General features: G+C 48.0%; 3 protein-coding genes and 1 non-coding gene across 7 annotated transcripts in view; 3 read left to right on the top strand and 1 right to left on the bottom strand.

Moving 5' to 3' along the window:
- Positions 1 to 8,770, top strand: part of LOC117188011 (serum response factor homolog) — a 28,627-nt gene extending 19,857 nt beyond the window's left edge. Inside the window, exons 3-4 of the mRNA XM_033391128.1 lie at positions 7,909 to 8,281; positions 8,345 to 8,770. Of these exons, the coding sequence (XP_033247019.1) occupies positions 7,909 to 8,281; positions 8,345 to 8,535 (564 nt within the window). The 3' untranslated portion in view covers positions 8,536 to 8,770. The remainder of the gene's footprint in view (positions 1 to 7,908; positions 8,282 to 8,344) is intronic.
- Trnan-guu lies at positions 5,322 to 5,395 on the top strand. The gene has a single exon. It is a non-coding gene; the product is annotated as a tRNA-Asn (tRNA).
- A 965-nt stretch (positions 8,771 to 9,735) lies between the features above and the next one.
- Positions 9,736 to 11,078, top strand: LOC108158242. 2 transcript variants are annotated; one of them, XM_033391129.1, is made up of 3 exons: positions 9,736 to 10,269; positions 10,334 to 10,686; positions 10,758 to 11,078. In XM_033391129.1, the coding sequence occupies exons 2-3, from the start codon at positions 10,590 to 10,592 to the stop codon at positions 11,039 to 11,041; spliced, it is 381 nt and encodes a 126-aa protein (XP_033247020.1). In that variant the 5' UTR covers positions 9,736 to 10,269; positions 10,334 to 10,589; the 3' UTR covers positions 11,042 to 11,078. The 2 variants fall into 2 exon arrangements, with proteins under 2 accessions (XP_033247020.1, XP_017145964.1); XM_017290475.2 differs by lacking the exon at positions 9,736 to 10,269 and having other exon boundaries at positions 10,277 to 10,686.
- Positions 11,079 to 11,095: 17 nt separating this feature from the next.
- Positions 11,096 to 22,006, bottom strand: LOC117188010 (muscarinic acetylcholine receptor DM1). Of its 3 annotated transcripts, none has more exons than XM_033391125.1 (5): positions 21,292 to 22,006; positions 16,543 to 17,660; positions 16,295 to 16,478; positions 16,032 to 16,219; positions 11,096 to 14,393 (listed from the first exon to the last, which is right to left on the bottom strand). In XM_033391125.1, exons 2-5 carry the CDS (start codon positions 17,484 to 17,486, stop codon positions 13,214 to 13,216), a joined length of 2,496 nt encoding a protein of 831 aa, XP_033247016.1. In that variant the 5' UTR covers positions 17,487 to 17,660; positions 21,292 to 22,006; the 3' UTR covers positions 11,096 to 13,213. The 3 variants fall into 3 exon arrangements, with proteins under 3 accessions (XP_033247016.1, XP_033247018.1, XP_033247017.1); XM_033391127.1 differs by having other exon boundaries at positions 16,083 to 16,219; XM_033391126.1 differs by lacking the exon at positions 21,292 to 22,006 and adding an exon at positions 19,546 to 19,894.
- Between the last annotated feature and the right edge of the window lie 1,946 nt (positions 22,007 to 23,952).

The following is a 23,952-nucleotide window of genomic DNA, read 5'->3' as shown; positions in this document are numbered from 1 at the left end:
AGCTTTTGGCTATAGCTCCGCAGCCTTGGCTTATCACTGGTTTAAAGGGGTCACAAATGGATCTACTTGAACATGGAATGGAAGCTGCTGACTGCCTAAGAAGTACGAACTCTGGGTTATTCTGGGATCATTATGGCCAGCACTTTAAATCTCTTTTACCCATTAGATGATCTTCTCAACTATAAGGCACTTTCTTAAACATTTTTCACTTGTGTTTTCTTCAAAATTTTACTTATTTAATACAAATATAATGCATATACACTTACCCATTAAGGAAATCGAATCAAGTTAGGGATCTACCGTCCACAGCACAGCTGTGCCTCCTCGATCGGCGGGCAGGCAGGCAGCATTCGATCATGTCGTAGCTCTTAAGCATTCAAGTCACCATCTTTCAATGTACTGTAATTAATTTTCTTCACACACTTTCCAGCTCTTTTCTGTCTGTTCTTGTTTGGTCACACTTTTCACGTCTTCCGATCGTTCTGCAGCGGCCGAAGGAAAGCCGAAGAAGATCGATCCCATCCAGAAGCGGTCGTGCGATCCTCGATCGTCGTGCAGGTCACGCAGACGCAGTTACTCAAAGACTGAAAACGTAGCTGCATCGCATGGGTCTCTTGAGTCGCTGCTCGGGCAGAAACCTGAGGAGAAACTCGTTTGTGGGGCGACATTTTCTTAAGAGAACGCCCGCCACTGGGGACTGTGAGTGAGAGGGAGCAAACAGATATCTTGCATTCCCTCCAAAGCTCTTTTGGGGCTCTCTTAAGCCCAGCTCTGACACTCTCTCGCGCGCTCTCGCGCTCTCGTGCGCTCGTGCTCTCCCTCTCTCTCTGGGGTTTCATTAGGCAGTTATATTTTATGTGTGTATATAGGAGACGACCTGTGGGCGGGACTTGTGCCCGTGCGATCGTGTGTGCGTATTAGATATTATAGACACACTGCAGACTCGCCTGTGACTTGCTCAGCAATGCCATTTTGGGCCGGGCTCTATATACATTGGCTGCGTGGGGGACAAATGAGCAAACAAATGAGCGGCAATTTATGTGTGTTTTCTCCGATCCGATCCGCTCGGCTCTGGCTATGGCTATGGCTATGGCTCTGGCTCCGTTGTATGAGAATCCAATTGACACCAACCTGCTACAAAATGACGTATCTCCCGCGTATGTATTTATTGAAATTTATTCAATTATATACGACTGACTATATACATATCTATCTAGATATATGTACATATATATGTATATGTACACCCAACCTTTGGCTTTGGGTGTAACCAGTTTTTAGCACACTCAAAAAAAGAAATATGAAATCAGCGATTGAATATTTTTGTTATTTCTCCATCGATTGTGGGCGTGGGCACGCGAGATTCAACAGATCTTTGGGCTTTTTGTGACACAATTTAATGAAATCCAAACAATTCTAGACTTGGTGTTTGACTAATGATCAATGCGCCGGCCGGACAGGGTGCTGAAACTGATTTTTCAATTAGTTTTGTGGCTAAACTGGATTGCAGTTTATATTCGATTCGATATCTGAAAAATTGCTTTTAATTGGGTGGAAACCATACAGTTTCTGGTGGACCAGAACTTAAGCAATGCTCTATTTTCTTTCCCAATGCTAAAAGCAGTATCTTTTATGGGTTTTGAGTCCCAGCTTGATCCAATTTTGCTCTCCCAAGATCCAAGATCAAAGCTTAAAGCCCTCATGGGAGTACCTTCAAATGGCCTGCTGGGATATACGTATCTGAATACCCCATAGATCTGAATAACCTTTCGACTAGCCGCTTCATTTGAGAGGAGCCATCGATAGGCAGGCATTCAATGGCTGAGGAGCTTCTGTTGCATTCTAGAGTTTAATCGCTGTCAGCGGCTCCAGATTGTATGGGCAGTTAGGGGCCTTCTTTGCTTTGGCTAAATCTAGCTAAACATCGAGCTACTAGCTTTGTCCGGGCACCCACATGGTGCTCCTCCTCCTCATCCTCCTCCTTCTACCCCTGGACCGCTTTGGACAGAGTACGAGTATTCGCGTATAATTGCAATTTCCATTCAACTGTTTGTTCGTTTTGTGGGCCTCTGTGTCCCTCTGTGCCTCAATTCATTTGTTTGTTTGGCTTGTTTTGCGGTTGTTAGTGCCCATCATAAATTGCAGGAATTGGGAGCTATGGGTGCTCTTGGTGGGGCGGGGTGGGGGGGGTAAGGTGCAGCTATGCCCCTTGCTAATCGGTGGCGTTTCATCTGCGGCCTGCTGTCCTGTTCGGGGGCTTGTTCGGCTGTCGTCGCACGCATAATTAGGCCTGAGGACAATCGTTTCGTTTCGCTCCGTTTCGGCCCACTGAAAGAAATACCTGCAACCGGGTTGGAGCTTCCTTGGAGAACACTCCGCTGCGTGCCTCTTCGTGGGGTTTTCGGCGAGTGCAATTCCGGGCAAATAATTGCCAAACGGAAAACAATAACTGACTGGCCGAGGGCAATCGTGGCATCTTAATGCGCCCCTGACTGACATTTAAATAGATGCTAATTCCCATCATAACTGAAGCCCCGACTCTGCCCAACTAATGAATTTGAACTCTCTCCCGCTCGATTGCTCTCTATCTCTCTATCTCTCTCTCTCCACTCACGACTCAACGAGTGACTCTCTTCCCAGTACGAGTACGAGTACGAGTACTTCCTGCTGGCCGCTTTCTTTGCGCGTGAATCCGTGTAACCGCAGCACAGCGCTTACCAATCCCAGAAATGGCGGGGAAGCGGCAAACAGAAAACAAAACTGTGATTTGACCAAAAACAGAAAGCCGGCCAGAAAGCTTGGCGGATATAAACGCTTTAAGACTCCATATTGTGGTGGCAGGCCCGGCCCGGATGCGACGACAACGACGACAATTGTGGAAGAGACCAAATGGCCAAACCATCCAGCAGCACCACCAGCAGCAGCACCAGCTCTTCAGCAAATTTCTACGCAGTGGAGGAGGTTGTGTGTCTTCCTCTGCTGTTTGTTGGTTGTTGTTTGGTTGTTTGGTTGTTGCTGCTGTGCTGTGCTGTTTCGTGTCAACTGACTTTGGCTCTGGCTTTCGGCTTTCGGCTTTCTGGCTTTTGTTTTCACAAGCCGCCCCATTTTGCTTGCCCCATACTCCATGCCACATGCCCATGCCCAGGCCCATGCCATTTGCCCCAACGTTTCCTGTTGAGAATTTCCAGAGCCCCGCTGTCCTGTCCTTCCCTGTCCTGTCCTGTGGTTGTGATTGTGTGATTCCTCCTACAAAATCAAGCAACAGTGGTTTCGGATACTGATTTCCCATAGCTCTGAAAGATGGCAAAGAACCCCTTCGAAAAGATGGATACAACAACAAAAAACAAAAAAACATTTCGGTTGGTGGGTTTCTTCCTGTTTTCGAACCACTGTCGGAACCCATCCCACATCCCCATCCCGTTCCCTGGGCAATTGTGCGTTAGATTTAAGTGCTTTCGTTTGCCAGGCTTAATTTGCATTTTTATTTTTATGTTTTCATTGAAAGCGCCAGCATCAATGGAGCCCGCTGACTTCAGCAGATCCGAGCCGAGTGGCACCGAGTGGATCTGAGAGTGGAGTGGAAGCTGAGAGCTGAGGCGAGCACATTTGGCTATTCCTTTGTTTTCGGCCTTAAGTTATCAGCGGCGGTAGATGTACACGGCATCAACGGTAGCAGCAAAAGCAGCAGTAGCAACAGCAACAGTGGTAGCAACAGCAGCAGCCACAGCAACATGCAACATGCAAAATGCAAATGTTTATTGGCCAAATGCTGAACGATCTCAACGAGCTAAACTGAGAATGGGTTAACACTGTTTTAGCTGTTTGCTGTGGCTGCTGCTGTTGCTGTTTTAGATGCGGCCTGTTCCTTCTTTCATTGGCTCGAAGCGGGTGCTGACTGCCACACAGTTGTCGCCTTTTGTTGTGGCAACAACCATTTTGGTAAAAACAACTAATCAATTGGCAAATGTGCCATCCGTCAATCATTGAGTCAGTCGCGCTGGTGGTGTAGGTCACACGACACCACACGAGCGGCGGTGGCGGCGGTGGCGGCGGCGGCAGTGGCGGTGGCGTAGTGGAGTTGCAGTTGCAGTTGGACATGCATCCAGTGGATGCAGTGGATGTGTGGCAGCCACCGAATTGACTCGCATTCACTTTTGGGGCAAATAAAATGCCACCTTGGTTGTGAATGTCAGTTAGCCAATTTGAAAATTCATTCATTCAATGCTTTTGACGACTGACTGACGGACGGACTGACGACTATTGCCAACATTTATTATTAGCCTTTCCCAAATTGCCTATTTTTGGAGCTGCTGATGGCCACACAGCCACAGCGGCAGCAGCAGCAACCACAACAACAACATGCCGCACATATCACAGCAAGACAAATTTCTATATAATTGCATTTGTCGCAGGCTCTCTCGAAGCCAGCCCGATAGCCAGCGAGGCCAGATCGGACCAGACAATGCCCGGCATTATTTCGATATAAATTGCATGCCATTGGCCCGACCAGTGGCATTCCATCCAACCAATTGCCAACTCCGGGTTCGGGGTTCGGGGTCCGGAGTCCGAGTCCGATACAGAGTCGAAGCCCCCAACCAGGGGCAGGGTTTCCCCGACTCCCGCTCCTGTCCCCGCCTCTTAGCTCTCAGCTCTCATCTCTCAGCTCTCAGCTCTAATTGTCATTTAATGAGACACGCTCGGCATTTGCGCACGACACACGACTATCAATTTGGCAGGCAGCATCACCAGTTGGGAATGGGTAGGGGGAGGGGTAGAGGGGTACCACAAGCAGGAGCTATCGATGGAACTGTTCGAATCGCTGACAAAACTAACTTGTCGTCCTATTGTCCTCCTGCTGTCTGTCTGTTTTAACTCACAGTCCCACGTGTGGAGGCAATGTGCAGTGCTGTGCTTTTGTTTGTGAAGCAAATTCAAATTGCATTTTGGGTTGATGCGCAAATGGAACTGGCAGTGGGTGTGCCACACAGCTCCAAGGTCTGTCTATCTCTCGCTGGAAATTCACTAATGAATGGCTAACAACCGGAACACTTTAAAGACAATTTTTCAGTGGGAGTTACAGAATTCCTTGCACTAAATTATACTTTAAGAGATCTCTCTTTTATATTTCTTAGTTTCCATTCAACATTTCAAAGAATATAATCTATAGAAGTCTATAAATTATGATCTTTGCCTTTAATCTCATAATAATAAATTTCAACAGAAGAACCATATAGGATGATTCAGCCCCTATATAAGCCAAGTAGAAAGCTCTCCTTCAACAAAAGCCCTTAATGGGGCCATTGTCGGCGCGTTTTTCAAGAGCCTCCGTGGCGCAATTGGTTAGCGCGTTCGGCTGTTAACCGAAAGGTTGGTGGTTCGAGTCCACCCGGGGGCGCATATCTCTATTTTTCCCATTTTTATACCCGATACTCAAAATGAGTATTGGGGTATATTAGATTTGTGGTGAAAATAGATGTGTGTAACGTCCAGAAGGAATCGTTTCCGACCCCATAAAGTATATATATTCTTGATCAGCATCAATAGCCGAGTCGATTGAGCCCTGTCTGTCTGTCCGTCTGTCCGTCCGTCCGTCCGTCCGTCCGTCCCCTTCAGCGCCTAGTGCTCAAAGACTATAGGAGCTAGAGCAACGGTGTTTTGGATCCAGACTTCTGTGATATGTCACTGCTACAAAAATATTTCAAAACTTCGCCCCGCCCACTTCCGCCCCCACAAAGGACGAAAATCTGTGGCATCCACAATTTTAAAGATACGAGAAAACCAAAAACGTAGAGAATCGTAGAGGATGACTATATGTTCTAGAGTGCAAAATCTGAACCATATCGTATAATTATTATAGCCAGAATCAAGAAAACAATTTCATTCTTTCTCGCTCTGTCTCTCTCTAACACACAGGTTTCATGGTCGGTTTTGCCAATTGCAAAATATGAGTTCAAGGATCTCAGAACCTATAAGAGCCAGAGCAACCAAATTTGGTATCCACACTCCTGTGATATCGGACCTTGACCGTTTCGTGTCCAAATTTCGCCACACCCCCTTCCGCCCTCGCAAAGGACGAAAATCTGGAGCATCCACAAATCTCAGAGACTATTAAGGCTAGAGTAACCAAATTTGGTATCCGCACTTCTGTTAGATCTCACTATAAAACGTATATCTCAGAATTTCGCTCCACCCCCTTCCGCCCCCACAAAGGACGAAAATCTGTTGCATCCACAATATTGCACATTCGAGAAAACTAAAAACGCAGAATCATAGATAATGACCATATCTATCAGATTGCTGATCAGATCGGATCATTTTTGTAGCCAAAAGCAAGAAATCAATTTGCAGTGGCTACGCAGCGCCCGACGTCACGCTCAGACTGATTTCTGTCTCTCTCGCACGCACTCTTTGTCGTGTCGTTTAATATTAGCGGCGTCTGCCGGAAGAGAGCCATACTGACTTAGTATCGGGTATAACTGTAGAGTTGCGGTGTCCGCAGCAACTCACAACGTTCCCCCTCGTTTCTCTCTCTCTTTTTTTAATTGTTGGCAAATGGCTTTTTTTAATGTTTTCTTAAAATATATTTATTTGTTTATTCGTTTATTGTGTAGCGAATTTTAATGATGTGTTTAACAAAGTGAAATCGTCTGTTGTGTGGTCTGTAATTAAATACGAAAGGTGGTAGGGGCTAGATAAGATAAATAGGAAATAAACATCAATTGATATAAACTACTGATTTATGAGATCGTTGGGTGGGTTTATTGATTCCTTCCGTTTGACTTTGATTGTTACCAAGCGGCCTGGCCTGTCACTCTGTAACCTCCGCACGAGCAGCTCCACTTTCAGCCCCCTTTGTGCACCTCTGTCTGCCACTTGATGCCACTGAAAAGCCCGCAAGCGTAACAACAGTTGCAACTGCCACAAGTGCAACTTCTGCTGCCGCTGCTGCTGCTGCTGCTGCTGCTGCTGCTGCTGCTGCTGTTGCCAAGTATATCATGGCAACTTGGAGACAGTTTGTCGTCGTTGCTTTTGCTAATTAAAATGTCTTGGTGCTGTCACTCAAAAGGCGGTCGTCTGATCCACTGGCCAAGCGACTGGCTGGCAGCAGACGAACGACAACGACAACGATGACGACGACGACGCCCATTTTAGTCAGCGGCAACAATGCGATTTTGCCTTTTGCTGCTGCTGCCTGTGCTTGTGGCTGTGGCTGCTACAATTTCATTGGAAGTCTGTGGACGGGGCACGCGGCGTATGCGCAATGCCATTGCGATCTCCCTCGCACAAAATGGCGATCGCATTGTTACAGTTTGCAATTATTTTGATTTATTTTTTGTTCGCTCCGTCGCTGCAGTGCCTCCAGTACTGTCTGCCCCTACACCCTGCCTCTGCCTGTGCCTCTGCCTCAGCCTGTGGCACTAATCAAAATTAAAATGACGCGAACGATACCAGACAAGGCGATGCCACGGATGATGTCCCCGCACTGTGCACGTCGCCGCTGCCGTCACCGTCACCGTCCCCGTTGCCGGCCAGAGAATCAGAAATCAATATTCTAAATTCTTTAACGCGTGTGCACATTTAAGGCAACGCCAGCTCATTGAGATGCGTGCCGGCGAACAGCCTGGCCAGCACTTATACGCAATTTCGCGCCATATTTGGTCCAAACATATTGGATTTTTTGTCAGGCACTGGGCTGGCATATAGAACAGGCTCAGACCCAGACCCAGACCAGGCCAGAACGAACCAGACCAGACCAAGCCAGATCAGGCAGCCATCCAGGCAATCATCCTCAACTTAGCTCTGGCTTAAGATCAGCAGCAGCAGTAGCAACAGTAGCAGCAGCACCAGACTGTTTGGCTGCACAGCGAAGAACCCCACTAATCGAGTGTCTATCTTTTTTTTTTGCAGGATGATCGATCGCCAACATCGTCGGGCAATGAGTCGGACGACTCTTCGGACGTGGAAATGCCCGCTGAAGTGGTGTCCGAGGTGGTGGCCACAAAAGTGCCAGCCAGTCAGGATCCCAGCAAAACAGAGGCAACGGCAGCGGCGACTGCAACGACATCTGCAACGGCAACTGCAGCAGCGGCATCCAAGCCGATGCCAGCACTGAGCTATCAGACTGAGAAAGGACCCTCAACGTCCACGGCAGCAACTGCCGGAGGAGGATCGTCGGGGGATGGCAAATATGTCTATCCGGGAGCCTCCTTTGCCAACATACCGCCGAAAATGTTGAGGCAACTGATACAAACGGGACACTTGCAGCTGCACGCTGAAGAGGGTGAGTGTTGCAAAGATTACCGAAGATTTCACCATAGATTTCACGACTGTCTCTATCCGCCAGATGGCAATCAATATGTGACTATCCCGCTCAGCTCCACGGCAGCCAGTCTGATCAAGGGCAACAAATTGGCGGCCTCATCGGCCAGCGGTGGTCCTGGAGGAGGAGGCGGAGGAGGAGTAGGATCCACGGCTATCAAGTCAGAGCAAACACCCGAGAAAGCATCGTTGATTATCAAACAGGAGTATGATTAGCACCCCGCTACGACCACTGCTTGTCCAACACTGAGAACGGCGTTTATCAGCACTGGCCCGCAACAAAACAAGAAGCAGCAGCAAGGGATCCCCAGTACCCGTCTTCGCAAAGTCTATTTAAAGTTTTCACGATCGCCTGCTAACTCTAAGTCATACTACTACGAGTATATCCATTATTATGTCGTACATAAACTATTTTTATACCTATATAAAAAGAAGAGAAGGAGAAACCCAACCCTGCCAACGGCATATCTACATATATGAAACTATACGTAAGTTTACAAAAAAAAATGTTCTGCAAGCTATGAAAACATCATATTGAGTTCGGGATCAAGATCGATAAAGGGGAAGAAAGAGAAGGATAATGAGGATGAGGATGTTCCTAAACCGCAGAGGTCAAGTTGCTTTGTTAATAGTTTATATTGTTTTATTATATTATATACAATACATAAATATATATGAAACACTTTTTTGCATATAAAACAAATGGATAATGCTTATTTTCGGAGCACTACAGGCAAGGAAATCCTTCGATTTTCTTAAAGTACGTAGTTCAGAACCCCCTTAAATGTCACTTTCCCTCGATAGATACTCCCCTTCAGCTATGTAAGTGCAAGCAGTCGACCAAAGGTATTTGCCGTTTAACCATTCATTCGCAAATGGCACTTACCGAACCCTGGCCACGCCCCACACACACACACACACTCTCATACATATACACACGAATGGAAGGTGAGTATCTATGAGAAGGCTTGGATTAAGTACACTCAGAAGAAAAGTGTGCGACAGACAAATAAATGCCTTTTGGTATTTAGCCGCTTGATGGATGTCCATGTTGAGTATTTTGCAATTGATTGATTGACGACATCATCTTATTGACACTTAACCTAATTAAACGTCGCTCATTACTTACTAGCGCAGGTAGCACCACACCGCACCGCACCACACTGCAGCACCTGCTACAGCCCACGGATGAGTGTCTTGGGGGGGTGACGGTGACGGTTGCGCTTCCGCTGCGGCTGGGGCAATTTGCATGCGAGAGACCCTGGCCACAAAGGCGCAACGTGTGGCACATACTAATGGCAGCTGTGGTGGTGAGTGGTTAAGTGTGGACGACCTGGGCGGTGGATTGGCACGCGCCCGCGCTTCCGTGCGGGACCAGTTCTTAGCCCAGCCCAGCCCATAGCCGGAAGTTGTTAGTGTTTGGGCCATGGTCTTTTATGGCCAAGCGGTGACAATGGGCAAACTGTTGAGACAGAAATCAAAGCCCACTCTTTCCTCCCCGGCCGTGGTCAAAGTTGAGTGGGTCACTAAACTTGCGGCATACACATACATACATACATACATACATCTATAGTCTCATGACCGGGGAAGTTGTGTCTGCCACCACAATTAGCGTCGATTGTGGCCAGTAGAGCCACAGCCAGAGCCAGAGCCCCAGCCAGAGTTGATTGACATTAGGGGCTTAGACGAGGACTAGGACTACGACCAGTGGGCCCATGTCCGTGTCTGCCTGTGTTTGGCCTGGCCCCTGGCACCCACGCAAGCCTCATGTGAATATTGATCCTGTCTGTCCCTGTCCCTGTCCCTGCCCCTGTCTATGCGATTATTATTATTAATGGTCACGAGCGCGGAAAACTTTGCATTGCAATTTTTCGAGTCAGTTGCCCAGCCGCTCGCCTGACAAACGGCCGCACACACCTGCCAGTGTCCTGGAACGCGCACCGCCAGGAGGTACAGTATTGCGTCGTATCGGAAAAGCCCAAGAAAATCAATACTAATGAGCCATTAAATGTAGTCCTCAGCTGCTCCTTCGACTGAAGTCTAATGAGTGTGACAGCAGCGGAAATTGAATATTGAGTGTAGCCAAGCGGATGCAACAGGAAATCACATTAACCGTAGTCGCAGCAGAAGCAGCAGTAGCATCAGCAGCATCAGCATCAGCATCAGCAGCATCCTTTTGTCATTATCCCTGCGGCTGCAAAAGGTATAGGAAGGAAGAGCTAAAACGGAAGTCTTAGACGTAATGCCTTACGACTTACTGGCTGCCTAGCATGGGCTGCTCCAGTTCCAAGTCCGCCCCAACGATAGACGACACTAAAGGCCCCGTGTCGGCCGAGTCGAACAGAATGGCCAGCAATAAGGAATACCGTGAGTGCACCGGAGCCCCCGATTGAGTTGCTTATTACCGGTCTCTCTCTCTCTCTCTCTCTGTCTGACAGCTGCCTCGGAGGCCTTTACCATTCCGCTGGACACAGAACAGCAGCCGGAGATGCCTCTCAACGAGACCTTGAGACAGCCACCCAAGCGCATTCAGCAGCTAATGCAGGAGGCGGCCCACTCGGAGCCGCCCACGCTCGAGGAGCTGGAGGACAAGCAGCAGAAGGCGGAGCAGAGGCGCCAGGAGTTGATGCAACAGAAGCTGGAAGCCATCCAAAAGAATGTTCAGATACTGATGCGAGGACAGAGCGAGGGAGACGGCCATGGAGAGGCGAATACAGAGTAAAACCCGAATATTTCCAACCAGCACTCTGCGTAGGAAAGGAAAGATTTTGTCAGCCTGCTTTTCATTCACATATTTAATTGTTAGCTTTAATTCATATATGTATTACTATATATCATAGTGTATTTCCAAACAATTAGATTGTATGCAATTAAACCTCCACTTCACTTCACTCCACTCCCCTCCAATCTCATCATCAAAACGCGTCCTACTCGTACTGTAATCCTCTTACTATATATTTGTATGTACTTCAATCTGTTCGTCGTAGTCAAAAGGTTATCTATATGTATGTATTTATGTATATATACTCGTATTAGGTTGGTTTGCTCGATTGGTGTTTTGGTTTTGCTGAGATATACGTTAATCGTACTACATATGCTTCATTTGGATGTGCGTGTGGTTGTAAATCATGTCTTTTGGGTTTGTAGTTGGTTTACTTGGTTTGGTTGCCAGGCTAAACTCCATATTTATATATAGCTATACTCGTATGTATGTATATAGTATAATATATCGTATCGTATCGTTAGGTATAAATACGCACGTCTTGTGCCGCAGAGACTACAAATGTTGCTTTGATTTCAGCTTGATTTTGCCTCCAGAGGCCTCCGACAATTTGTTAGATCGTTTCGATTAGTTAGCTACACACTCATAAAAAGGGTTTCGATCCGGGCGTACCGATTATCTTTTGGTTAGACTGTATTTTTCTATTTTTGTATTTTATTCTCTCATATGCTTTTAATATGCTTGCAATTTTAGTTGGAGTTACTTGATTTGGTGCATTTCGAAGATACTTCGGAGTTAAGAACTATGTCGATCGATTCGGGCATGCCGCAGCAAGATATGTTCCTCCAGTCGAGGGAATCCCAGCTTTATATGTATATATGTATGTCGACACAACCTTGTGGGCTCTCATAAGCACTAAGTTCATTCCATCTCCCCGCCTGATGCACCTTCGACTGGAGGCATCTCTTGTCTGGTCGTGTCTATTGCTTTGGGTTACATTACTCTTGTTACATTTCGCTTTTCGCTGTTGGGTTTTTTTTCATTACTTATCAGTTACAAAAATGTTTTGTTCTTAGTTTTTGAACTATGGTGGGTTTCGTTCTTAAAACATACATTGTAATAATCGTAATTTAATGCATATACATATACATATATATGTACACATATATGTACGTACGTACTACTGGTTCAATACAAATTTTTGGTTTGCTTTCTATGCACATTTATATAAAAACTGACTTCAACCTATCAAAAAACGAGCAGTACGATCACATTTCCCCCCAGCTATAGTCCCCCCTAACATTTCAAAAAAATTATGATCTAAATGGGAACCCAACGATGCAACCAGCCCCGCGGAACCACCAACTTCATTTCCGTTTCCGTTTCCGTATCCGTATCCGTAGTTTGAACTTGTATTAAAGCTTTTTTGGTTTTGTTTTTCCCCATTTCCTATACTCGTATGTGGAGGATGACTTCTTGCATCCAACACCTAAAGCTTACACATGGGTATATTTGCCTGGTATATATTATATAATATAATTATAATAATAATAATATATATGCATGTATGCGTGTGTATATACTGTATGTTTTCCAAATCGTAATCAATTAAATTTGTATTAAATTCTTTGCCTGGAGCTTGTGCCTACCTAAACGCCTAACAAATGGAATCCGATCCGCTCCGATACGATCCATCTCTTGTGTCTGATCTGATCATGATCATCGCTCAAATGATTTTGGGCCTTAAGCACGATGGGTCGAGAGGGTTGCTGAACTTAATGGCATAAACCTGAGGAAGCTTGGGTATATCTTTGGTGAGAACATTGCTGGAGTATAGTCCGGCGTTAAAGGATCGTTTGATCTTGAAAGCCTGTGGCCAAACTTACATAGCAACCCTCCCGAAGCAGTGGTGTATACATATACATATATATTCGTGTATATAATCCGGGGCTAGACATCAAAAAATCAGTACTGCTTGTCAATGGGTAATAACTAAGCCTATTTATGGTTTCCTTGCCAAACATATCCTTCCGTCCTTCCTTCCTTCCTTTAGCACACAACATTTATTGCAACTATACGTAGTTTTCCGAACTGAATCTTAGCCTAGATATATATATTTATATATATGTATGTAGTATGTATGTATGTGTATGCATGGGTAGTGTGTGAGATCTAGTTGTAGACGCCGCGCACCATGCCCTCGCGGTTGCGGGTGTGCCACTTGCAGGTGAGGATACGGATGTAGGTGCGCCGGAAGGATGCGTTGCAGAGGGCATAGCACATGGGGTTGATGGTCGAGTTGATGTAGCATAACGCGTAGAAGAAGTCCCACAGCTCGGCGGGAATGCAGTCCGAGCAGGTGGTCAGCGGCTTGATCAGCACCAGGATATTGTACGGCGTCCAGGTGATGATGAAGCTCAGCAGAATGGCCGACAGCGTCTTGGCCGCCTTCGTCTCCTGCCGCTTCTCCTGCGACTTCTTTTTCTTCTTGGCCGCCGCATTGCGGGCATTCATGAGGGCGTGCTGCCCCGCAGCCCCACCCGCTGCGCCGGCGGCCCCTGCCTTGCCCAGCTGCTTGGGAATGACCTTGGCATTGAGCAGGCGGGCATCGTGTTGGGCGTGTGACATGCGCCGTCCCAGCGGAAGGCTAAACTCGGAGTCTCGCGACGGCAACGGCCGGCGGGTGGCCAGAGGGGGTACGGTGGTGACTGCAGCACTGCTGGCCAGTGTCGAGGGCGTCGCATCCTCTTGTATCATCTTGATGGAGGGCGCATAATCGCCTTGGCCGACTGCCACTGCGCTTGCACCTACCGCAGCGGCTTCAGCTGAGCCTGCTCCTGCTCCTCCTCCTCCTGCTGCTCCTGCTCTGCTCATTGCCGCATTGGATGAGGCTCCGTCTGAGGGCAGGCGAATGAGTATCGTGTAGACCGAGTCCTGGCTGACGGAGCGGGAGTTAATGCGATTGATCACGGGCAGCGTGCGGGAGTCACGAACCGCCGTATTAGCGCTATTCCCATTCGCATTCACGTTTCCATTGCCGTTGGTGTTGCTGCAGCTGGCCGTTCCATTCGCCGTGGCCATTCCCAAGCCCAAGCCCAGGCCCAGGCCGATGGCAGCTCCGTTCCCTGTACTGGCTCCTCCCGCGTTCGCCGCCGCACCGCTATTGCTGCTGTTTTGACTGTTGTTTCCGGTGGCATTCAGCTCCTGCATCTGCGAGATAGAGCTGAGTGGCATCGGGGGCCGGGCCAGGGGCGTGGGCGAGACATCCGACAGCAGAATGCTGGGGGGCCGTACTCCGCTCGTACTGCCCCCCATCGAGTAGTTGTCCCGCATCACGTTCATCGAGGTACATCTGTGGGGGCGAGAGGCAGAGAGAGGAGAGAGAGGATGTGCCATTGGTATCGCATATTCCTGCAAACACACAGACAAACGCACATGCTGACACACACATACACACACAAGTGCCAGCACTATGATGGCTGATGGCAGGCAACAACAAGATGGCTGTCAGACCACAGCTGAAGCATCAGCAGCAGCAGCAGCAGCAGCAGCAGCATCAGAACAACAGCATCATGGGGCAGCGGATGCATCTGCTCTTCTAACTGGCATACCCATGCAGTCACACAGACACTCACACAGCTACAGGATGCTACTACACAGATACTCATGCATGTGTAGAGTGCGTTGTGGATGGAAACGAGTAGCCGGATATCTGAACTGAAATCGATTACTCATCGGAATGCTGGGCCACGCATCATTTGAAAGGAGAATGTGCGACCAACGGGTGGAGGGTGACCGGAAATAAGGAGGGTTTCCCCCACAATGGGCACATGTCCATGCAGATTCATCGGAAATTTCAGTTACATCAATTGTTTCGATGACACTGCCTTCAAAAAGAGACAGGGATAGAGGGAGAGACTCTAATGGAATTTGGCTGGACCTAACCGCATGCATTGGCATGCATGAAACTGCACTGATTAGAGTTAACTTGTGGCACATGGAATATCAATAGATCGATGTCAACAGACAAAACGGATACAAGATGTATATCTGTGCGTTTTAGGTAGCTTGGAAAAGTAATAATTCCATTGAAAAGGATATAGAAACACGTATTTCTATTAAGGAATAGAAAATAATGATAAAGTGAGACAAATCAACAGCAAACTTTGTAAAACTCGGAAAATGTTATACTTCTATTGGCTGCCATTAATGGAAACTGCAGACAAGATATGGCCGTATAAAGTCCGGTAAACACAAAATCATTGAATTGCCACTAAAAAATTCGTTTTATCGTCAAATAAAATTACACAAAATTGGAAACTAACAAACCCTTAAAATTAATAAACTAAAAATTCATGAAAACGGAGAGTAAACTCAGCCAAAAGGCAAAAGGCAAACATTTCGCTGGCACATTTTCGAAAAATAAACTGAAATAAACTGAAGAACCAATATCCATCCCTGGCAGGGGCGTTGCATTTGCATGGGGCACAGTGCTTCAAGCCACCGCCTCTGCCATGTTGCAGAGTTCTGTTTGTGCGAGGACTTTGATGGATTTGTGGGGGTTTTTTGATGGATATGGGGATGGGGATGGGATTAGTGCAACTGAAAGCTTTTACCGGCGATGGATGTGTGGCATTTGGCAGCAGAACTCTAAGTTTTTGTTGGCTGTTGGTTTTCTTGGTGGGTAAACATCGAAGAGAAGAAGGAAATCGAAATTTATAAAGTGTCTGTTTCTGTTTATCTTTGTGGGCGGTGGGCGGTGGGCAGTGGTCAATGGGTGGGGGGGTGGTGCGCTCTAAGTGCAATTGTTGCATTGATGCAGTGCATACACACATCCACACATGTGTGTGTGTGTGTGTGTGTGTGTATGGGAGTGCAAGTGGTGCTAGAGGTGCGAGCGGTGCGGTGTCGCTTACTCGAAAATACGAGCAGAGAATAGACGATAGAATAGACGATAAAAGATCAGAATTTTGATTGCTTGTTTTACTACCTGGAGACGGAGCTTTGTAAAGGAGTTTCAATTGTTACTGGTGTTGCATACCCTAAATCAGAAGGCTCCTCCTGCTCGTAGGCAAAGTCGTCGGAGTCCTCGCGCCCGGAATGCCACCACGCAATGCACCACTCCTTGACGCTGCCGAAGCAGTTGTACGGCTTTTTGATTGTATTGGTGCTTTTGATCTGCAAGGATATAGGCACCAAAGATAAGTATCTGCATTTCAGATGGGATAAGAGGGCTATAGGGGGGAAACCCACGCTTGACTTGCGCGAGTGCATGCCGTGGTAGCCGGAATCGAGGACCATATTGGTCATGTAGACACTCTCCGCATCCGCAGAGCTCTCGGAGCGCGGCCGTCGCCAGGTGTCGTGATCGTTGGCGCCCAACTGGGCGAAGGCCAGCAGGCCGCCGCCTGCATGATTGACCACAGTGTTCTCGTCACTGAAAAGAGATGCATCTTAGGGGGATCCAACGCATGGGATTTACGTGATCTAAAAGCACTCACCTGCTGTTCGAGCGCTTGCTGGAGTCCTTCTTGCCCGCCTGCAGATTGGGCAGGTCCTTCTGCCGCTTCTTTGTTTCGCGCCAAATGCGCCAGTAGAGGAAGCACATTATCGTGACGGGGAAGTAGAAGGCGGCGAGCGCTGTGCCGAAGGTGATGTACTGGTTCGTCTCGATGAACTGGATGTAGCACTCGTCCTTGGGCACCGTGCGCTTGCCCTCGATGTAGGGCCAGCTGTAGATCCAGGGCGGCCAGAGCAGTAGGCTGATGCCCCAGGCGGCGCCGATCATCACCGCCGCCCGGTTGGTGGTGCGCTTGGCGCGGTACGTGAGCGGCCGAGTGACGCTGAAGTAGCGATCGAAGCTGATGATCAGCAGGTTCAGCACTGAGGCGTTCGAGGCCAGGTAGTCGAGGGCCAGCCAGGTGTCGCAGACAATCGGCCCTAGCGGCCAGTAGCCCAGGATGGTGGTAACCGCGAACAGCGGCATCGAGATGGCGCCGATGGCAAAGTCCGCGATGGCCAGTGAGAAGAGGAAGTAGTTGCTGATCGTCTGCAGCTGCTTGTCGATCTTGAAGGAGATCATCACCATGACGTTGCCCGCCACCGTCACCGTGCTCAGAATCGCCGCTACGAAGCCCATGACCACCATCGAGGCAAGCGAGTAGCGCGGCCCCTTCGTCTCGAAGACCATCGAGCCGTTCGTCTGGTTGGCGTAAGGGTACGGATCGTACAGTCCGCTGGCCGCTGTCGTGGTCAGATTTTCGAGGAGGGCCGTCAGCAGGGTGGTGCCTGTCGACGACAGGTGCGCCGGACTGCTAGTCGTCGTTGTGGTTGTGGTCGTCGTCGTCGATGTGGTCGTTGTGCTCGTAGTTACGGTTTTAAACAGAGGCTCAAGTATGCTGGGCGGGCCATGGGCGGCCAGGGCAAGGCTCATCACCGGCTCCATGGCGAATACGTGATATTTTCAGCAAAAGCTTTTCAAGATTACACTTCCTTTTCGCTTCTCTCTCTCGCTGTCTCGTTCGCTGTGTGTCCTTGTCCCCTGTTTCAGTTGGCTTTCATCCTCTGCTTATCCTTTTGGCTGCACCCACGCAAGGCGTTGGCCATTTTTCCACTGGCCCTGCAAGCAATAAAAATAACTGTGTATTCTATAAGCGTGAACAGCGATGCGACCAAAGGATTACCCTCACCAAAGACCTATCAACGAGAGCTCATGAAAGTTTAAAGGATTCTTCAGTTGATTCTGATTTGAATATTTATGTTCGAAATTATTCGGTCGGAACAAATTCCCGAAACCTCATTAGGCTTTTAATTGGTTTTTGCTGCATATCGTTAGCGGTTGATGTAAGCCCTAATGAGTGCGAAAGTGCCCCAATGCATCAATATCCACATAAAGCCATTTCATGCAGCAGTAATCTACGTATCGTATGTACTCTCGTACTCTCCGAGAGCCCGATTGTTATAGTATAGGGTGTCACAATTTCCGTATGCCCATCGTATCCCATTCCATCCCAGCCCCTTTGGCAGCCATCGGACATAAAACAACGAGATAGTAAAAGGCGAGAATTATGAGGAGCTGTCCAAAGCGCAGGCCTTTGATATATCCCATCCCATGCTCCGCAGGGGCAAAGGCAAATGCAAAGCCAGAGGAGGGGCTGAAGGGCTGAAGGGCTGAAGGACCAAGGAAGCGCAATAATATATTTACAATGCCAGGGGCCTGACTCGCTTTGTCCTTGCTGCAAAATGACATTTTCTGTGTGATTTGTTTTAATGAAAATGTCTATGCAAATGTAAATGAAAGCTTGCCTCCTTGCCAGCACCGGCCCGTCCCGCCCCCTGGCCACGCCCACGACATTTGTTGTTTGCTGCCTGCCGGATATTATTGTAACCACGAAGCACAATGGGGCCACATGCAACAGTCGAGGAAAGAAGTTGGCTGCCTGTCGGTGGCAGACTCCTGACTTTGGCACGGAAATGTTCGAGGCGGCTTCCTCTGACACTTTTCAAAACTATTGATGTTGTCATTGGGTCTATATATGTACACGCTTATAGTCCTCCACACATATCACCCCGTGGAGGGACACTGTTCATTTGGCAGGCATTGTGCGAGTTCGATTTCGAAAGTTTTTTAATGAAAATAAGTTACGCATACGACGTGCTGGCCACCTGATTGATAGACACTGATACGATATGAATAGAAGTGTCCCATGATTGACTGGCATTCAGTACTAGATGCCAGCTTATTTCCTGCATTGTGTGCAGCCTGTGGGCGGATAAGGAGGTGGAGCCGCTTCCACACGATTCAGTCCACACAAAGAGTGGGTCATTCCCAATTAAAATGAAGATTTCTTTGTTTGAATCTTCGGGATTATCTTCGATTGTTCTACGTAGCCACTTGAACGAAGTTCAAGTCCGGGCAAAGGATGATTGCATATGAATAATGGTGCACATTTCAAGGCTCATTCAACCGCAAGAACCACACGAAGAGATTCAATTAGGCAGTCGATTGGCACCCACATATGCACATATATGTAATTGCTCCCTACTCGGGCTAGTTCAAAGTTAAATGTGTATAATTTTACTCAATTGAACTTTTAGCAGAGATTAATTCATGTAAAGTGTGATTGACTTTGGACCGGTCTGGTGGGTAGGTTATTCTGCGGGATTAATTGGCACAATCTCGAATGGATGTTCAATTAAATGCAGCGCTGGCCAATAAATCAATCAAAATGTGGTTATTTATTTCCTCCCAGTGGGAGGACTCACGCTGCCACCCACACTCACACTAACACAGACATGCGTATAAATCAATTGGGGAAAACAAGCTAACGGCAAAGTGGGCAAAACCAATGGGGCGCCACAAATTGAGCCGCCATATCGCATTGACAAAACCAGAAATAACAACGTGCTGCCGTCGAAGGAAAGGAGAATAAAATAAAACCAGCCGGCAGTCGAGTCGGCAAAACATTTCCAAGAAATGAAAAACAAAATCTCACGATTCGTACTCGTACTAGTATGAGGGATGTGAATCCTGGGATCGTCTCACACAAAGTAGTTTCACCGTTTGCTCCTGCGGTTAAGTCCAGTCCTGAGTACGTGATTTGGTCCTGGCCACGTCAGCTTATGTTGGCCCAGGCCACAGACCGTTGGCAGTAGCTGTACTGTACGGGCTGGGCTGTCTTCCTTTCGGGCACATTCAAATTTGTCAGACGACCGCTCCCTTTGGCTGCCAAATAATCGAATTCAGCGTCTGGTTGCCGTGCCTCGCTTTTTGCTTGCCATAAAAAAAGGATTTATGGATTTATTATCAAATGCGTTGGGCTAATGGCATAAACAAACACACCCATGCAGGGTGGAGGAGGAGGAGAAGGAGAAGGAGGAGGAGCAGGAGTAGGAGTCCCTTTTCTCTGACACACACACACACACATGTAGTCGTGCAGCGAGAGAGAGAGAGATCTGAGCAACCTGCGGCCCGCGAGGATTTGTTTTGCAATTTATTAAGCTATTTTTATGACAGAGCCCATAAGCTTGTGGCACGCGGTTCGCATCACGCGGCAGGATGAAGTGAATACAGTAAGCAACCGCTAATCGAATCAAAAATAGTATCAATTCACAAATACACTAAGGACACGTAGTCGTTGCAGGCTTCATCCATGATGCTGCAGCTATCAACCAATTAATAGTCTTGCATTTTCTATCACACTCTCTAATCAAATTGAATCTTTTATTTGAATAATTCACATTTACCTTAGCCTGTGTTCGCAAACAGCAATTAATTCTCAGAACGGAAAATTCTTATGAACTCAGAACCGACACACCAAATTGAAATTGTAAATTCCTCATCTAACAAAAGGTTGAATTAGCTCAGAGGTTTTCCAGGCATCTACGGTCAGAGAGCTTAAACAATAAGCTGCCAGCATTCGCATTGCTTCCCTAGTAATTCGAGTGTCTTGCATATTAACTGTTTCCAGGGAACTGCTTGATATACATAGTTTTGCATACAATTTTCAAATTTTCAATTTAGCATATTCTTGTGTGTTGCGTTCCCGTTCCCGGTACCGTTAAGCGACTTGCCACTGTCACCTCATCTAATGTGCGTACGAGTGAGTGTTACTGCAGCAGCAGCAGCAGCAGCTCATCAGCAGACGCCTTTTATTTGCTCGATGTGGGCGGGCGGATATTCGGGTTCGCTACATTTTATGTGGGCCTACCCACACACACACACATGCAGTGTATACATACGCACCACACCCGCACAAGACAAAGCGTGCTTCGTTGCGGAAAAGGAAAAGCTTAAGGAAAACGCTGGGAAAACTAGCTGCATACTTTTGTGCGTCTTGTATGCTGTGACTGTGACCCGGGCCCCTTCCTCTGGTTTATGTTAATTTTTGCGCGAGTTTAATTGCTTGCCACATGGCTGAGATGCTGGCTAGCAGCCTGCTTTTGGACCGTCTGCATGGACCGGGCCGTGCCGTGCCGTGCCGTACCATGACGCTCTGCTCTCTTGTTTGCGGAAATTAAATTGCTGGACTGGCTTTCACCTTATGCTTGGGCTACCCGCTAAGCATATTGCCCCAGCCGAGTGAGCAGAGGAGGGTTGAGCAGTGTGGGTGGTTGAACCGCGCCCCACCGACCTACTCGCACAAAGTTTAATCAAAACGAGAGCACTGGAAACAGCGCTGGCAGCGCTGCCAGTGACAGCGTTAGCGCCAGCGTCACCTACACAAACACACAGCACCGCTCTGACTTACATGCGCTGCTGCTGCTGCCGCTGTCGCTCTCCTCTCTTTCTGCGGATGAAAGCGTCGTCCTGTTGTTGGTGTGTCTCTCTGTCCCTCTCACTCTCTCTCTCTCTTTCTTTCTTATTGCTTATTTCGCACGCTCAGCATCGCTGTTGATTTTGGCCATTTGCCGCTCCCAAAAGTATGCTTTGTAATTTTTTGTATTGTGCGCGCACATCTTTGGTTGTTTCGGCTGCTTCTGCCGCTGCTTCTGAAGCTGCTGCTGCTGCCGCTGCCGGGCCGGCCACACTCTGTTACAAGAGGGTTGTGGGTGAGGTTGCGGGGGGCTTTTTCGCCAATTTTATTATACACAATGCTAGCTGCGACGTCGGCGCCAGCGTCGCCGTCAGCGTCTACGCTCTGACGCTTTGCGTGCCCAAAGTTTTCACATTTAACATTGTAATCAAGTTTATTATTTTTTCCTCTCGCACTCGATACAAAAAATGACACGTCAGGCCCACCGCCACCGCCACTGCCACTGTCACTGCAAAATCTGTTTGCTCTTCTTATATATTATTTACAATATTTTCCTAATTTTATTTAATTATTGCTCGCATTTTCACTAAAGCCATGTAACAAAAACTTTTTTTAACGTTCTTTGCACGCGTCCGCTGCGGGGACGACTCCCAGTTTTGGGAGAGAACTTTTGAAGCGCACGTTTCCAAATCTCGTCCGGGACTGAAGCTGAAAATTTCAAGCATATACCTTAACGGTACATCGCGAGATGAGAGCAGAGCAGAGCAGCGCTACAGAGAGAGCACGGAACAGGCCCGAGTGCCAGATCCGGAGCCGATTGCCGTTCGGCTCGGCTTTCTTTGTGCTGGAATTTGTGTTTGTTGGGGCGCACAGCACAGCCCAGCACAGCCCAGCCCAGCCCAGCACATGCGAGCATCCTCTACGACACCCTCGCACAAAGGACGCGCCTTGGCTAATGCGTGGGTGGTAAAAGCGGAAAAATGCGAGACTCCCTCCCCCGCCTTCTCTGCGTGTGTCTGTGTGTGTGATTGGGTTAGTGCTGCCAAGCTGCAGCCATAGCCGAAAACCCTGGTGGCTGAGTGGGAGTGGGAGTGGGAAGGAGCATCGAGAAATGGATGAATATGAATGAAACCGCCGCAACAGTCCATCCAAAGCAGAGGGGGTAGGGGGCCTTTGGGGTTGGCTAGGAGAGAGCACACGAGCCCCACGGGCATTCCTCAAGCACGCTCGCCATCTTTGTAGCAGTTCTCGTTGCCTACGATATGCCTGTTTTGTGCTCTTCATCAGCAGAAGGAGCAGCAACAGCAGCAGCTGGAGGAGCAGAAACAGCAGCGCAGCTGGTGAAGCAGTAGTCCACTGCCTTTTCAATGGGACTCTGGGGCGAATGGGGCATGCGAACAAGTGTGGCACGTTAGTCCGAGTGGGGATGAGTGTGTGTGTGAGTGCGCGGGAATTTCTGTGAAGTAGGTACGCTGGAAAAGCGCATTCTCACATTTCAATTAAATAATGCCACGCGATATTTCAGCTGTTCTGCCACGAAACCATCCTACTCGGTTGGGGCGTAAAGTCATGACTTCGGGTCAGTCAGGACTTACTAACAGAGGAAACAACTTTTAATAAACTTAACAATGAGTATACAAAGTATTGGGGTTCCGGCAAATGCTTATACCCGGTAGTCGTGGAGAATAAGGGTATATCAGACAGTAGGGTGGAAAGGTTTTCCTGGTCTCACTTCTTCGTTGAACTGTAGTGCATACGAGTCTTATGTGAGCGGACTCATTCATCGACGTAACCCCTAACTCTCTTGATAATTCGATTGCCGAACCTATTTTATTATTAGAAAAACCACTAATATTTATCCCAAAACAAATCAAATCTGCATTCGAAAGTGGGTAAATAAGTCTATACTAATTAGGTGAAAAACTATGTACAAGAAACTCTCGGTCCAGTTTATAATTAGAGGATATAGCTAGCGATGATACGTTGAGTTCAGTTGAGCCCTTGGGCAATTACTTGGGGGTCCCTCAAGTGCCTTGGCGGTATTAATAGCAACTCATGTTGCGTTTAAACTGGACAACAATGGATCTAACGCGCCTGACATGGCAATGGCACTGACAATGGCAGTGACCCCCACCCGACCCCCACCCCACAACACGCATGCGGAAGCCTGCCTGCCACAATACCAGCACAACCCCCTGGAGTGCCATCCGCCCATCCACCATCCCCCTATTGTATCCCTTTGGGTATGCCATGTGTGAAGGTTTGCAGATAGTACGGGACTTTCTATATGCCAGTCATACGAGAACGAGTATAGTATATGACATAAAACTACATAAATGGACAATGCAGAAAGAAGCGCAAGAGCTTTGGCTCGCTCGATGTTCCATGAGGGGGATTATGAGTGAGTGGGAGTGGAGCTCATGAGTGGGCGGGCATTTTAAGGATTATTTCGATGGACTGGAACTGGATCTGCTGCAATAGAATACAACATACCCGCAACATAGCCACTGCATCCATATGCTGAAATTCTGTAATCGGCACGCGCCGGCCAGCCCAAGGAGGAGGAATGGCCTCAAATTCTTCATAATTCTTCATTCCACCCCTCTATAACTCATACGCACCGTTCAACTTTGTAAGGGTGCTGAAAGGACACAG

The sequence above is a fragment of the Drosophila miranda genome, chromosome 3 (assembly GCF_003369915.1).
Source record: "Drosophila miranda strain MSH22 chromosome 3, D.miranda_PacBio2.1, whole genome shotgun sequence".
NCBI classification, from domain to species: domain Eukaryota; kingdom Metazoa; phylum Arthropoda; class Insecta; order Diptera; family Drosophilidae; genus Drosophila; species Drosophila miranda.
Note: the sequence above shows the minus strand (reverse complement) of the source record. Positions and strands in the feature narration are given on the sequence as shown.

Bases quoted from the DNA above. Each gene is read 5' to 3' on its own strand.
- LOC108158242 (XM_033391129.1), top strand. From the start codon at position 10,590: ATGGGCTGCTCCAGTTCCAAGTCCGCCCCAACGATAGACGACACTAAA. The intron at 10,687-10,757 runs GTGAGTGCACCG...TCTGTCTGACAG, and splicing joins GGCCAGCAATAAGGAATACC to CTGCCTCGGAGGCCTTTACC.
- LOC117188010 (XM_033391125.1), bottom strand. From the start codon at position 17,486: ATGGAGCCGGTGATGAGCCTTGCCCTGGCCGCCCATGGCCCGCCCAGC. The intron at 16,220-16,294 runs GTGGGTTTCCCC...ATATCCTTGCAG, and splicing joins TGCACTCGCGCAAGTCAAGC to ATCAAAAGCACCAATACAAT. The intron at 14,394-16,031 runs GTAGTAAAACAA...TCGCCCCCACAG, and splicing joins TTACAAAGCTCCGTCTCCAG to ATGTACCTCGATGAACGTGA.